We start from the raw sequence: 13498 nt of genomic DNA on the forward strand, positions 1-13498 counted from the left end.
GAACTCCATATTTAATTATAACTTACAGCTAATCTGAGGCTCTGGTGCTTTATTATTAGCATTGGTTGAATGTTTTCCCCACTTGTGGACTGATTGCCAGGAGCTTAGTTAGGGAAATTGTTTTTCCTGCAAAAGTATCCTATCCTATTATACCTATGAGAACATTAGCATAGTGTTTTTATTATACCAAAAAATAATTATGGCAAACATGCCATAATAACCACTTCACACCACAAATTTTAAGTGAACATTTGATGATAAACAACAAATATGTTGGATTTTAATTATCTTTCTCACAGTGCATAAAGCCAGATGGTTTCATCTCCTATTTTTAATGGTGTACCTCAAGGGTCTGTTGTAGGAGCAGATCAGTTCATGCAGTTATCAGTCAACAGTACTGATAACGGCCTCACACTGGCCTCTGTTGTCAAAGTAATATTTAATTTCAGTCAGTTTATTTGTAAGTTAAAGAAAGAGTAAATTAAATAACCAGATATTTTCAACTGTCAGATTTTAATCATCTAAAAAGCTGTTGGTGTTTTGATAACATGTTTCTGCAGTATGGCCGCCATTGCCAGACTCTCTTTATGGAATGGAGTTTAGATCAGGCCTTTTTTTCACAGGTGATCTAATTTAATCTGCCATCATCTTGCAGTTGTATGTTTCCATATATAAAACTGGAATCACAAAATAAGAGACATGAACGACATTAGCTACACCATCATGTACTCTTAGACTTGGTCTTTACAAGAAAGCTTCATCATGGCCATAATTGGACAATAGGTCGTTTGGAAATTCAAAAATCCAATCTTTTTCCAGTTTGTAAACACACCATACTAAACACTACTGATAATTCTCTTCTTAAGTTTGGATACTGATGGGGGAGTATCCAAACCTCCACTAATACATCAGTATTAGTGATGTGTTCAAAGTGAAGTCGAGGGAAACTTGAAAACTGTGTTGAAAGGTGATAGGGACTCATTTCATGTCACAGGCCTTAAACTGTGCACCATTTAAGGCCCATTTTAGCACGATAAAACGGTATTCTGTATAGTAAAAGTTCATTGCAGTCTAAGAATACAAAGCACATGAACTCTTTGACATATTGCAATGGTGGTGCATAATGCATCGAGACCAGAAGATCTAACTTTACAAGAAAGTGAAAAAAAGATCATAAAGGTCTTACGGCATCCGCGGCACTTTATTCTGAAAACATTTAACCCCTTTGTCAAGGTCAAATATTGGCATGCAGTATGCTACTTTTAAAAGTAAAACTGACTTTTCTGAAATTTTTTTGAATAAAATGTCCTTCTCTTGATTTGATTTTTATTTCACAACAATCCCCAGATCTATAACATCATCTTAAAAGGTTTTAAACCTCACTCGAATCCAGAATATTAATACTCTGATGCTCCTCTAAATTTACTTATGGTAAAACGAGAATGATTACTTTTGTAGGGGTTCATTATGGAGCCCAACATGAACTAAACACTTGACCTCCACAGTCTTTTTTTGGGAAGCAAAAATCTTTTCCAACTTAAAGCGTCCTAAGTACTGGACCACTAAATGATCTCCTTAAAATCACCATTTAGCCTAAATCTCACACGGACACCAGCATCTTTCTTTTTTAAGTGTATTTTCTCATAACATTTCTGAGCCTGTAACTGAAGATGTAAGTTACAGTTGGTTAAAACTATAATGCAACCATCCACTATACTGTAACGAATAAGTACACGTCTATGTCAATTTAATTTGCACATATCTTAGTCACGCTGATGGAATTTAACAGACGCAAACGAGACGCATGTCTCCCACTCTTCAGACGTGATGATGAACAAATGGAGCGTGTTAGCATGAAGGAATTCAGGCTGCAGCAGAAACACTCCACCCTCCAGTCACCCAAGAGTCCCAGCAGTATTCATGAGCAATGTTTGTTGTGTTTGAGGAAAGACCAGCTTTCCATTCATCCTTTTGAGTTTTTATTGAACCAGCGAAGACAACAAAGGAGGAAGAGGACAAAAGCGTGGAAACAGAGGGGGCAGTGGGTGTGATGCCACACTGTCAGGGGCGCTTTGTAATCAGAGACGGGAGTGTTATTCCGCAAAAGTACCATTAAGCCATACGTTGGGCCCCTGGGGGACTGGATCCGGCAGTAAAAGTGACCCACCTCTGTTATCTGTGCTGTGTGTTGCAGATGGGAGGAGGAGCTGTCCAAGCGAGAGCAGCTGGAATCCACTGTGGAATCCCTACAGCAGGTTTGGAAACATAAACATTGAAATATGTTCTGTGATCACACACACAAACAGACATTTGACATCTTTCCATCATTATAAGATTATAGGAAAACAAGCAGCCTCAGAATAGGGAAAGTGAGGCTACATGGAGCAGGATAAGCCAGCAGCATGTGTCCGATCAGAGTAACCTTATTACAAAGCCATCAGAAGAGGCTGCTGGCCGAGATGCACAGGAGATAGAAACGTTAAACACCACCAGCAGGCTGCCAGTATGCTGCCGCTCGGAGCAGAAAAAAGGAAGTAGATGTAGAGGGAATGAACTTAAAGTGTATCACCTTAAAGCTGTAACACAACACAAAGAGCCGACCCAGCTGGTAATAGTCCTTCATCTTTTTGGCATCCTCTCCCTTTTCTGCTTCTGCACTAATCGATCTGTGGCTGCATGCATGTTTGTCTTATAGTCTGTATCAGCAAAACGCCAGGTAGAGAGGTGGACCGCCGAAGCCCCCTGAGGGTTTTAACCTTGCAGTGCACACTGACACGTCAATGTATAGACGTAGAGGGAATCGGTTTGAAGTAAAGTCAGCGCAAACGGCCATTTCTCGTTCAGGGAGCAGAGCCAGAGGAATCAGTGTGCTAACTAAAAACAGGAGCGTAACCAGGCATTTGCTAAACAATATTTAACTGTATTCATTTTACGAATGTCTTAAAACTCAGATGCCTGTTTGATTCGAAATTATAGAAAGGTTAAATTTGAGGCTGTGGATTAAATTACATGTGCAGAACGTTTGCAGAATTGCTTTGATTTGGCACGTAACCTTGCTGCTTATATACAGGAATGCGAAAAACAAAGTACATCCTGTGTTTCTTTGAAAGACTCCATGAAAGCTTGACCCACATTTCCATTAACCAGATGCTAGTTGTATCCACATAATTACTTAAAAGGCAAGAGAGAAGCTTATCTGCCAGTAAACTTGTGAGAGCATCACCATGTAATACTTTATCCCTGGGTAATAAAGTTAAGTACTTTTAAAGTTGATTTAACTTTTTTAACTAAATAAAGGCATCATCATGGCCAAGCTAACCTAGATATATTTTAGCACAATTTACAACTATTTTGAAGTCTTATATCTGAAAATATTAATTTCCCCTTGTTTTCAATTCCTTCTGGTGTCGTCCATGTAGAACGCCCAGGAGTCATCAGAGATCCAGGATGAGCTGAACGAGAAGGTGGACCGACTGAAGGCTGAACTCGTGGTCTTCAAGAGTCTGATGAGTGATGTAAGTATTTACTCACTGCTATGATGATGTCACCGTCTTTCCCTTAAGTCTTACAAAGCTTCCCTTTCACACATAAAGACCTGTGATAGCCATTCAGCTCAAAGCACTGATCACAGTAGCATTTACAACTGTTTTCCCAGGAATTATCAGAATAATGTTCTCATTTTTATTGGTTTGAATAGTAACACACACCCTTCCTTCCTTCCTTCCTTCCTTATTTGGAAACATGAAAATGTGAACTGCCATAAAACCCCTAAGATAAGCATTCGTTGAACTGAAGAGAGGCTTTAGATCTATAGCACGTCCTGTCCCCTGCCAGTCTGTATTGTTTCCAAACAGGTGTGCCTGCCCTGGTGTGATTGTACCGTTAAAACACACTACAGCATTCACAGCTGCTGTTTGGTCACAAATAAACAGCCATGCTGTGTTATTTTTAGAAAATCTCTATTGTTTATGTTGCTTATCTTTACATTGCCATCTGCTTGCTGTTAAATTGTCATGTTATTTTTTGTTCTTTACTTCATCCCTGATGTGTGAATGCAGAGACTGGTAAGTGCCAGAAGATTGTCTAGGAGGCCTAGATTATTTTATGTGTTTTAGAAATTAGTCAGTGTGTGTGTGTGTGTGTGTGTGTGTGCGTGTGTGTGTGTGTGTGTGTGTGTGTGTGTGTGTGTGTGTGTGTGTGTGTGTGTGCGTGTGTGCGCGTGTGTGTATATGGTTGATGTGACTTTGGTGATTCGACATTGGCTGCATTAGAACAGAGTTTGTCCTTTACAGCTTGATGTCCGCTCCTAAATTTTAATGGTTTTCTACTTTTTAGGAAGAATTTATTGAAACATTGCTGTTTTTTTTAATAATAAAACTTTTATCACTGTGCAACACTGAAAGTTTTTTGGAGTAATAGGATGATAAGCTTCCAGTTTTAATTCGTTAATCTCAAGTTTTTCGAAATGTCAAAAACAATATTTCAGAAATAAAAATCAATATTGACAGCTACAACAAACTCACTCTGATGTGTGCCTTTACAAGAGAATGCATTTTTTTTTATTACAAACCCTCAATGAAGTTGCAGAATTGGTAAATAAAAGAGTAAATGTAATAGTTAAAGGTTAATTATTTTTCTTGTCAAACATTTAAACGCCCAACTAGCACTCAGAAGAAGCAAACTTTCCTGCGTAAATTGTGTGAATCCCCTTTAAAAATAAGAGCTGGAATGCTGCCATCCTGTCCCCACGTCCAGAAACATGTAGTGGAGGTCTAATTCATCCAGAAAATGTCAAACAAGTATACAGACAAATGTTGCACATGTCATCTAAATGTTCTCCACCCTTTTGCAGCAAATGACTGACCTGGACTCAAAGATCCAGGAGAAAGCCAGGCGGGTGGACATGGACATCTGCAGGCGTATTGACATCACAGCCAAGCTGTGCGACGTGGCTCAGCAACGCAACTCGGAGGACATGTCGAAAATGTTCAACGTCAGCCCTGCCAGGTCGCTCCCAGAGAAGGCGAGTCTCCGTGTGATTGAGTTCTGTGAGAAAAGCTGACAGCAAATGCAGCAAAAACAAAAAAAGAATTATTATGCAGAGGAAACATTCAGCTCAAATGAAATCAGAGCTGCCAGTCGCTCATAATGTTGCAACTGATCCTTATACCTCAAGCTGATTCTGCACTTACTGACCTCTCTGAGAGGCGCAGGCGTGCATGCTCACTAATGTACTCAAAACTGTCTGAATGTGGGTTCTTTTGGATAAAATAAATGGCATACTAGTTTGCCAGTTTGGTGAATATTGAAATTATATTATACCTTATACCTTTAAAGCTAAAGTAATCTCTGCTGTTCAAATTTTCAGCTTTATTTCTATTTTTTGTTCATTTCGTGTTGAAATCTACCATTATATGTTTTTTCATGTGCTGCACTGTAGACCTACAATCAATTTGCATATATGTGTTCAAATAAATTGTATTTATTCTGCTCAAAAGCTAAAAATGTATCTGAATCAATGTTGGCTGTTTTGGACTTTGATAACACATACTCAGCTGGCTAAACTTTGCATTAAATGCTTAAAAATCGAGAAAAGACATGATTAGTGTATTTGTAATGTATGGAAAGAACTGAAAAGCAGTTTTCTGCCTGCAATTTCTCGCACCTTTTGCAAAAAATAAAAACTGATCGAATTCAAAGTTTACATATAAGGGATGAAAAATATAACATTTTCAGTGTTTTCTCCAAACAGAACAAATGATAATTGTTAAAACTGGCAATAATGGGGTTAAAAAATGTAAATGTACAGTGGAGATTGTAGTCAGTCATCTCATTTGTAAAAAAAAATGCAACACAGTACATATATATGAGTCATTTTTGTGTCTAGTGAACAGAAGTGGAACCAAAAAAATGAAAGAAACTCAATGGGTTAATTGTTTGAATCATTGTTTTAGGCCAAATGAGGGCAGCAGTCAAGTAGAAAGAAGGTCTTCTTTAAAAATTATAGTAATATAGTTTAAACAGTGTCAATGTTCACCTGTTAAAGCCCAGTTTGTGTGTTTGTGTGTTCTGTAGGGTGCTGCAGCTTGTTGCAGGAGAAAGGAACGTAAGACCGTCTCCGATGAGGAGAACTCGGAGATGGACGCTGAGCCAAGCACTTCTGAGGAGGAGGTTCCTGGATCGCTCAACATCACTGACGAGATGAAACGCATGCTCAACCAGCTGTGAGTGAAAACATCCCTCCTCAAAAAACAACCACACACCAAATCCAGATGACTTTCTGGACATTGTGCGAGTGTGTGTGTGTGTGTGTGTGTGTGTGTGTGTGTGTGTGTGTGTGTGTGTGTGTGTTCTTTCATCTCCCTCTGCTGTTGATTTAAAATATTGCAACCAATGCGCTGCATGCTGTCTTAGCAGAGCTGTAGCCTTTTATGTTGGCATTTATGCTCTTTTTTGTACTGGCAATTAACTGATGAGCTACAGTGGCTGCTTCCCTTACTGCTATTCTTCTCTTTGAACTTCGTCTTATCTGTGACATTTTAATTTTCCTCTTTGCCTTCAACCTTTGCTGAACCTGCTGGCTGTCACACCTTTCTATGCTTTCCTTTTCCTTTCCGGTCTCTGTCCCACACAGACATTGTTCAGATAACTCGTTTGTTGCCAGGCGCGAGACGTTCGAAATCGACGACGACTGCGACAGTCTGACGTGGGAGGAAAACGAGGACACTCTGCTGCTCTGGGAGGATTTCACAAACTACAACATACCGTGCACCACCGCTGCAACGACCTGCGCGGCCGCCTGCCCCGGCGAAGGCAGCGCCGAAGCGGCTGATCCCGTAAGTTCAGTCTGAATGAAAAAAAAAAAAAAGTTCAGACTCGTGCAAGTCAGGGTATGCATTAACGCTATGGATGCAGCGTAAGACGCAAACTCATGCATGATGAATGAGGGTTTATGTCTGTGCTCTCTAAGGATTCCCAGGATGGAAGTCTTGGCAGCCTCATTGATGAAACAGAGACCCTATTTAAGAGCAGGGAGAAGGAGTACCAGGAGACCATYGGACAGATTGAGGTACACTGATATGAATATGCTTTTGTAGTGAAAGAAAAAGTGGTTCCTGTGTGCATTAGAAAAGAAAAAAATGTTGTTTGAGGTTCATTGATGCAGACAGTAGTTTTACCATCCTAGCTCGAGCACTTGGTTTTTATAGAGATTTAGATAAATTTGCACTTCATGACCAAATATGTCCCGCACTTAGCTCAGACGTTGGTCAATGTTACGATGTATTCTCATCCAAAAATGTTATTTCAACACAAATCGCAGCTTTTACCTCTAACGGTGTAGACTTAATAACGTACTCCAACGTCTGCTGTAGAGTTTCAGTTGATTATCTGAACTCCTAATCATGTCGATATTGCTTCAGATGGAGCTGGCCACAGCAAAGAGCGACATGAACCGACATCTGCACGAGTACATGGAGATGTGCAGCATGAAAAGGGGCCTCGACGTGCAGATGGAGACCTGTCGGCGGATGATTAAAGGCGGCAGGAACTCTCCTTCCTTCAGCTCGGTGGCCAGCAGCGACTCAGGGAACACAGACGAGATCCAGGACGAGATCTCGGATAAGGATGCAGAGGCCGAAGTCCCGCTCAGTTGATGGCTGCACAGCTGGGATTTGTTCCATCTCCTGTTGGAGATTAATCTCAATTAATCATTGGAGTTTAAATATGAGCAAAATGTCATCCTGGCAGGAGGTGGAACAAGCTTAACATGGTGCAGGCTCTGAACTGGTGCTTTTATACTGTTTTTGCTGTTTGGAAAGTGGTGGCGGGGGGTGTCTTTGCTTCGTAAATGCAGACACAAAGCTGTGCTCTCTTTCTTGCTGCTGATTCCAGGGCTTCAAATCATTTTGCAGAGGAGAAAAAAATAAATATTTTAAACAAGCTGAAAAGTATTTTCTATCCAGTTAAGATCCTTTTTTTCTAAAGGAATTAAATACAGTACATATTGTACTCCTCCATTTACCAAAATGATTACTATACATCTCTTAGATTGAGGAACGTTTTGTTCCTCCTGATTGAAATACTCCCTTGTTTTTGTGTGATCGGGACACATGTGTGGCATTTAGAGTCCAAATTAAAGTGTTGGGGTTTTAGTGTCTTCTGTCAGGAAGACAAAGAACAGAGGAGACAAATGGTGTTGAAGTTCTGCTTGTTTCTGAGGGAACTCTGCAGGCTTGCCAAAGTCGACAGAGGAAAGGAGCACAGCCTTTTTTGTAAATGCACCCGTGCACTACTGAATTCTATGCAACTTAGCGAGCCTTATTCTGTTTTGGACTGGCTGTTACCCGTTTTAGCTTCTCTTACAGGCATTTCCCTCTTTCAAGGAAAAATAGTTTTTTTTTGTTGTTGTTGTATTGTCTTTGTTGGGGACGTCAGCTGGAACAGAGCCCCTAAAATACCACAGTATGCTGCTTTGCAAAAGTGTTCACAACTTTTGAGGTTCTTCATGTTTTGCCACACTCCAACCAAAATTGTTATTGCTTCATTGGGATTTTATGTGATAGACCAACACAGGAGGTCCATAATAGTGAGGTAAATTTAATATCATACATGGTTACAATTTTTGTTTTTTAGCAGCAGTAAATCTGAAAAATGTGCTGTGCAGTGGTATTCTGCTGTTCTGCACCAATACAAACTGAGTACAATTGTACAGAGAGTATCTATAGGCATCAGTTTCTAGGGTTGTTGCTCTAGTCTCAAGTGTTCTTCAGCCTCTAACATGTTTTTTTCAACAGCTTCTTTGCAGAAGCATGAGCATAGCAGCTGTTTTCATAGTGGGAGTTTCCCGCACTAAAATTGCGCATATCCCCCCTAAGAAACAAAACTTACATTCATCTGATCTTCTATAGATACCCAGATTTGTGGAGTACACAAATAATAAAAACTAATAATTGATCTGTCCAAGTTTGTGTCTCTCTGCAGCTGCTTAGAGTTACCATAGATCTGGTGGTTGCATCATACTCCATTCATTTGAGGATAATTGACTGAACAGAGCTCCCCCATTCCAACAGTATCTGTACTTTATAAACTAAAATATACAGATTTTATTAAGAGTATAGGGAGTTGAAACCCATAACTCTTCAGATTTGTATTTTTTTCATAACTGGCAAACCAAGTGTCATTTTTATTTCACTTAACTACTGCTACTTAAATACTTTGTTTTAGCTGATCACATAAAACCCCAATAAAACACATTGATGTTGGTGACTGTATTTTGACAAAACCTGAACAAAGTTTAAAAGTATGACTACTTATGCAAGGCAGAGTAAGGCCTGGCGTTGCTTGCTGCTGAAGTAGGCAGCGCTCTGCTCTGATTCAGATGTGCTTCGTTAAGGAAAAGCCACCCGTGTTGTGCCGTGAATTTGCACAAGTCAACACTTAGTTGCTTGAAAACGAGAAAGATAGAGGAGTTGGATTGTAAGAACCTAAATCATTAATGGCAAACAACTCCTTCCAGCTTTTCATGCTAAACCAAAGGGCATATTTCACATTAAGCTAAATAAAATACATTTCAGCCGTTTTACTTTAGGTGATTGTTGTTCATATCCTGCTGTTCTGCAGAGCAGTCTGCAGGAGAGCAGATTCCACTTAGTGCTTCGTTTTGTGTTTTTTTTAGAACAGGGCTGGAAACATCGGCCTGTAGATGAGCTCTGCCAGCATGTGACGGTATATACCCCAGAGGCCTTTTGTGTTCATGCTAACTCATTTTGCTGCAGATTGAGGAAATAATTCAGCACAGAAACTAATCAACAGATGGACAGAGAATGAATGTTTTTTTTTCTTTGTTTGTTTCAATCATATGTTCATTTTAGATTTTGAGTGTGATTTACTGGATCCAAGATTAAGTGATACTTCTATATTGAAGTTTTCGGGGGCAGAATATTCTGAAGCATGCTGATGTGCAGAAAAGAAGTTATGTGTCTTTTCTAATATATATTTTGAGCTAAAAAGCTGCAATACAGACTGTGTACTGTCTGTCATATTTGTTACGAAACTACTTGTGGCGAAAGGTGTATTTTCTTTAACCAGACTGTTAACCATTAGACTGTGTCGCTATGTTAAGCTTTTAATAACTTAAGATATATTTGTTGCAATTATTTCTCAATTACTAACACAAAAACAATACAAAATTAACACATGAAAACAGTGAAAAAACAGCGTCGCTGTTGTCTTCAGATGGTATGAAACCAGCCTGATGAGTAACAAAGAGTCATTCTGTTTTTCCTACTGGACTGTGTGATACCATTATTTAACACTGTATGGCCGCAGCATCCACGAACGATCATCACACTAGCCAGCCAACCAAAGCAATCATGTACAGCAACGTGACAAAATGATTCTGACTCTGGAAAGTTGCGTAGACTCAGTCTCAGTGCACATGCCAACCACACAACCCCCAACATCCGTATCTCCTGTAAACTACTGGATGTCAGGTAAAACATCTCCACTTTGCCACCACTTAAAAGCAGGTTTGCCTMATTTTAGTTCAAAAAAAGCCATAGCGACTCTTATTTGCTGAATGTAGCTTGATTGGAAGCCTGTAAAGACCTTAAAATAATGTAGCCGTTAAAAACACAGGGACACATAATGTTTGGTGGTCCGCTGAGAACCTCGGTGTGAGTTCTGAACGATTTCTCAAGCTTACCACCAACAACGCATATGTAAATTTGCTGGATGTGAATGTTTCATATAAAAAAAAAAGGTTTTATACAAGGAGTTTTTATTCATAAAGTTTGGGGATGATTTGGTTAAGAGTTTATGTAGGCTTGCAAACATATTTGCCATTTCAGTTCCATGAACGTGACTGGGAGGTCCAAGCTGCTGAACTCTATCAGGTTCCAGTCTCATTGTTTATTTTGCCTCACAGGTAACATCTTCAGTTTAATTGGCATTTTGTCTAAATTTATTTATATTCCGTACTCTTTTCTCTTACATTTGTAAGTCTATTATTTGTAATATTTTTGTTGAAACTATTTATACGGTGTACTGATGTGGGTGTTGGGCAGTCTTAGTTTCAAAATGATGAATGTACTCAGTTAGTATTGGGGTAAAGTTAAATAAAGCGGTGGATTGGTTAAAAAAATGATCTTCTGGTGTTTTTTTTTTCTAATTATTGTTCAATTTAAAGAATAACATCAGAAAATATGGTGCTTATATGATTAAATTAAAATCAATTAGATCCTAATTGGAAATAATTATGAAAAAGAGGGAAATTATACAGGGATATTTCATTTTTATGCATTTATTTTTTCAAATTTGATGTATTTCTGTTATTATACCCTTAAAAAGATGAAGGTAATCATCTTCAGAAGTCAACCAATGAATAAATAGGGTCCAGTTGAARGTAATTTAAACTCAGTATAAATCCAGGTGTTCAATGGAGGCCTCAGGTGTTTCTTAAAGAGCATTTTTGAACAAACAGCATCATGAAGCATCATGAAAAAACAGCAGACGGGTCCAGAAGAAAGTTGGTTTGCCTGTTATGTTATAACATTAAAAATATTCTAACTTATTAAAGGGTACTGGAATATTTATTAGGCAATTTAATGAATAAAACATTAAAAACAAATTCAATGACACCTTTTCATGCTAAAATGCATCAAAAATATTATTCTTAAAACAAAACAAGGATCACATCCAAATTTATACACACTAGATGTAATGTATAAAATCTTTCCAGTCCCTGTTTTAATAGTTAATCTTGGTTTAACTATTAAACCAAGATTAATAGTTAAACCATTAATCTTGGTTTAGCTATTAATCTTGATTTTAAATTTTGTGATTTAAAATCACTAAGATTTTAAATCACAAATATTTTAAATCATAAAATCTCAGCAGCCCAGACCGTCAATCTTGCCATCCTATGCTATCTTTATCCTTTCACTTCAAGAAACACAATCCTCTTGGCCACATTCTCCTCCCCATATTTTTCCTGCAGCTTCTGAAGGCTGACAGGATTGGCTGAAAGCAACAAACTGTCATCACTGCGACTCCAAAATGGCTCAGAAACAGATGAGGGGTTTAAAAGCAAATCAGCGGCAGCAGCGAAGTCTCCGCTGGTCTTTAGCAAAGCTTTGGTCACACTGACCAGGTCCTGGAAAAACAAACAAATTCAATTAAAACCAAATTTTTTGCAACAGCGCAGGGTTGGAGGTGAAAACCTGCGACGGTCACCTGGTTGGTCTGGGCCATCAGCTCCCTGATTCGCTGCTTGTCCTCTTCCAACTCCGTCTGGGTTAAAGAAAACGCTGCGTCTTTGTCCTCTGAGCGCTGAGGGTGATGTGGAGCTGCTGAGCCCTGGCCAACCACAGACTGAGAGTCTTCTACCTGAGATTCGCTGTCAAATATGAACAGGTGGGCCTTTGAAGGGGAGCTGATCACCTCTGAAACAGGCTGCTGGACCGACCCTGCATCGGGGGCGTCGGTGTTCGGGACGCAGTTGCTGCTTGAGCTCTGAGTCTGTGGTCCGGCAACCTGTGTGCTGGGTTCAGCTTCAGGGTTGGACTGAGCACCCGGTGGATCTGCAGACGAGTCTGAAGGCTGTTGAGCGTCTGCTGATGCAGTTGTTGTTTCAGCTGTTCTTTCAGCATTGTTAAGGAGATCTGGACCTTCATTTTCATCAGACTATACAAAAAGAGAAGTATTTAAATTTATTGGAAATGTTTGGTTTGAATGTTATAGACACACACATAGAGAATTTGTGAAGCACTCCATTTTTTGCATGTTTTGCCGTCATCATTTGTTTCATATCTACACCGGATTCACAAAGCAGATTACGGTAAATACGTGTAGAAGATATTCTCAAAAGGGAGAAATTTGCACCTATTATTGAATCAGGTTACACTTTTCCTCAACTAAGCTAGTCTTTTAATAGTTCTGTTCCTAAGCCTGTGCAGGAGATGCACCTGCTGGAAAGATAAAGCTTGGATCCTTTGCTTTTAAAAAAGAACCAACAATTCTACTGTAAGCAATTTATAAAATGTATTTAAATAGGAAAAATAATGTGCAGAAAGGATCAATTGTACTTTCTGTGACATTCTTGCACCAGAGTAACACCAACTTTCAGCAGACAGTGTTTTTCTCACATAATCTGCATCATGCAGCTCTGGTCTTTAAGACTACAATGACATCTGCTCTGAATGCAATTCAGGCAAATGACAATAAACCTATATCAGTGCATGTGAAAAAAACAACACTATCCCAATTGTACTTTTAATGGTGCTTATACATAAATGCAGACATATATATCCTACCTCAAAATCATCTTCAAACTCCTTTGTTGCCATTTCAAGAATTCCCAGCTGCCTTTTCTCTTTTTTCTTTTCTGCTTTCTGCAGGGCTGAACTGGCTTCATCTGGAAAAACAAAGAAACAAAATATCTTCAACCAAATTTAGTCATGGGAAAGCACGTAAGAGATGAAATACACTCTCTCTCTCT

The 13498-nt window shown here is 39.1% G+C and overlaps 2 protein-coding genes across 6 annotated transcripts in view; one reads left to right on the forward strand and one right to left on the reverse strand.

The window, feature by feature from the left end:
• iffo2b (intermediate filament family orphan 2b) overlaps positions 1-10761 on the forward strand; it is a 27472-nt gene extending 16711 nt beyond the window's left edge. Inside the window, exons 2-9 of one of the 4 annotated variants that reach the window (XM_008408556.2) lie at positions 2195-2255; positions 3420-3515; positions 4059-4064; positions 4853-5023; positions 6076-6224; positions 6635-6836; positions 6971-7069; positions 7422-10761. In XM_008408556.2, the coding sequence (XP_008406778.1) occupies positions 2195-2255; positions 3420-3515; positions 4059-4064; positions 4853-5023; positions 6076-6224; positions 6635-6836; positions 6971-7069; positions 7422-7655 (1018 nt within the window). In that variant the 3' untranslated portion in view covers positions 7656-10761. The remainder of the gene's footprint in view (positions 1-2194; positions 2256-3419; positions 3516-4058; positions 4065-4852; positions 5024-6075; positions 6225-6634; positions 6837-6970; positions 7070-7421) is intronic. The other 3 variants (XM_008408558.2, XM_008408557.2, XM_008408559.2) reach the window with 3 other exon arrangements.
• Positions 9832-13498, reverse strand: part of terf2ip (telomeric repeat binding factor 2, interacting protein) — an 8094-nt gene continuing 4427 nt past the window's right edge. For both annotated transcript variants that reach the window (XM_008408560.1, XM_008408561.1), the window contains exons 7-9: positions 13314-13414; positions 12235-12684; positions 9832-12154 (exon numbers count right to left, since the gene is read on the reverse strand). In XM_008408560.1, coding sequence (XP_008406782.1) covers positions 11933-12154; positions 12235-12684; positions 13314-13414 — 773 coding nt within the window. In that variant the 3' untranslated portion in view covers positions 9832-11932. The remainder of the gene's footprint in view (positions 12155-12234; positions 12685-13313; positions 13415-13498) is intronic.

The sequence above is a fragment of the Poecilia reticulata genome, linkage group LG5 (assembly GCF_000633615.1).
Source record: "Poecilia reticulata strain Guanapo linkage group LG5, Guppy_female_1.0+MT, whole genome shotgun sequence".
Taxonomy (NCBI): domain Eukaryota; kingdom Metazoa; phylum Chordata; class Actinopteri; order Cyprinodontiformes; family Poeciliidae; genus Poecilia; species Poecilia reticulata.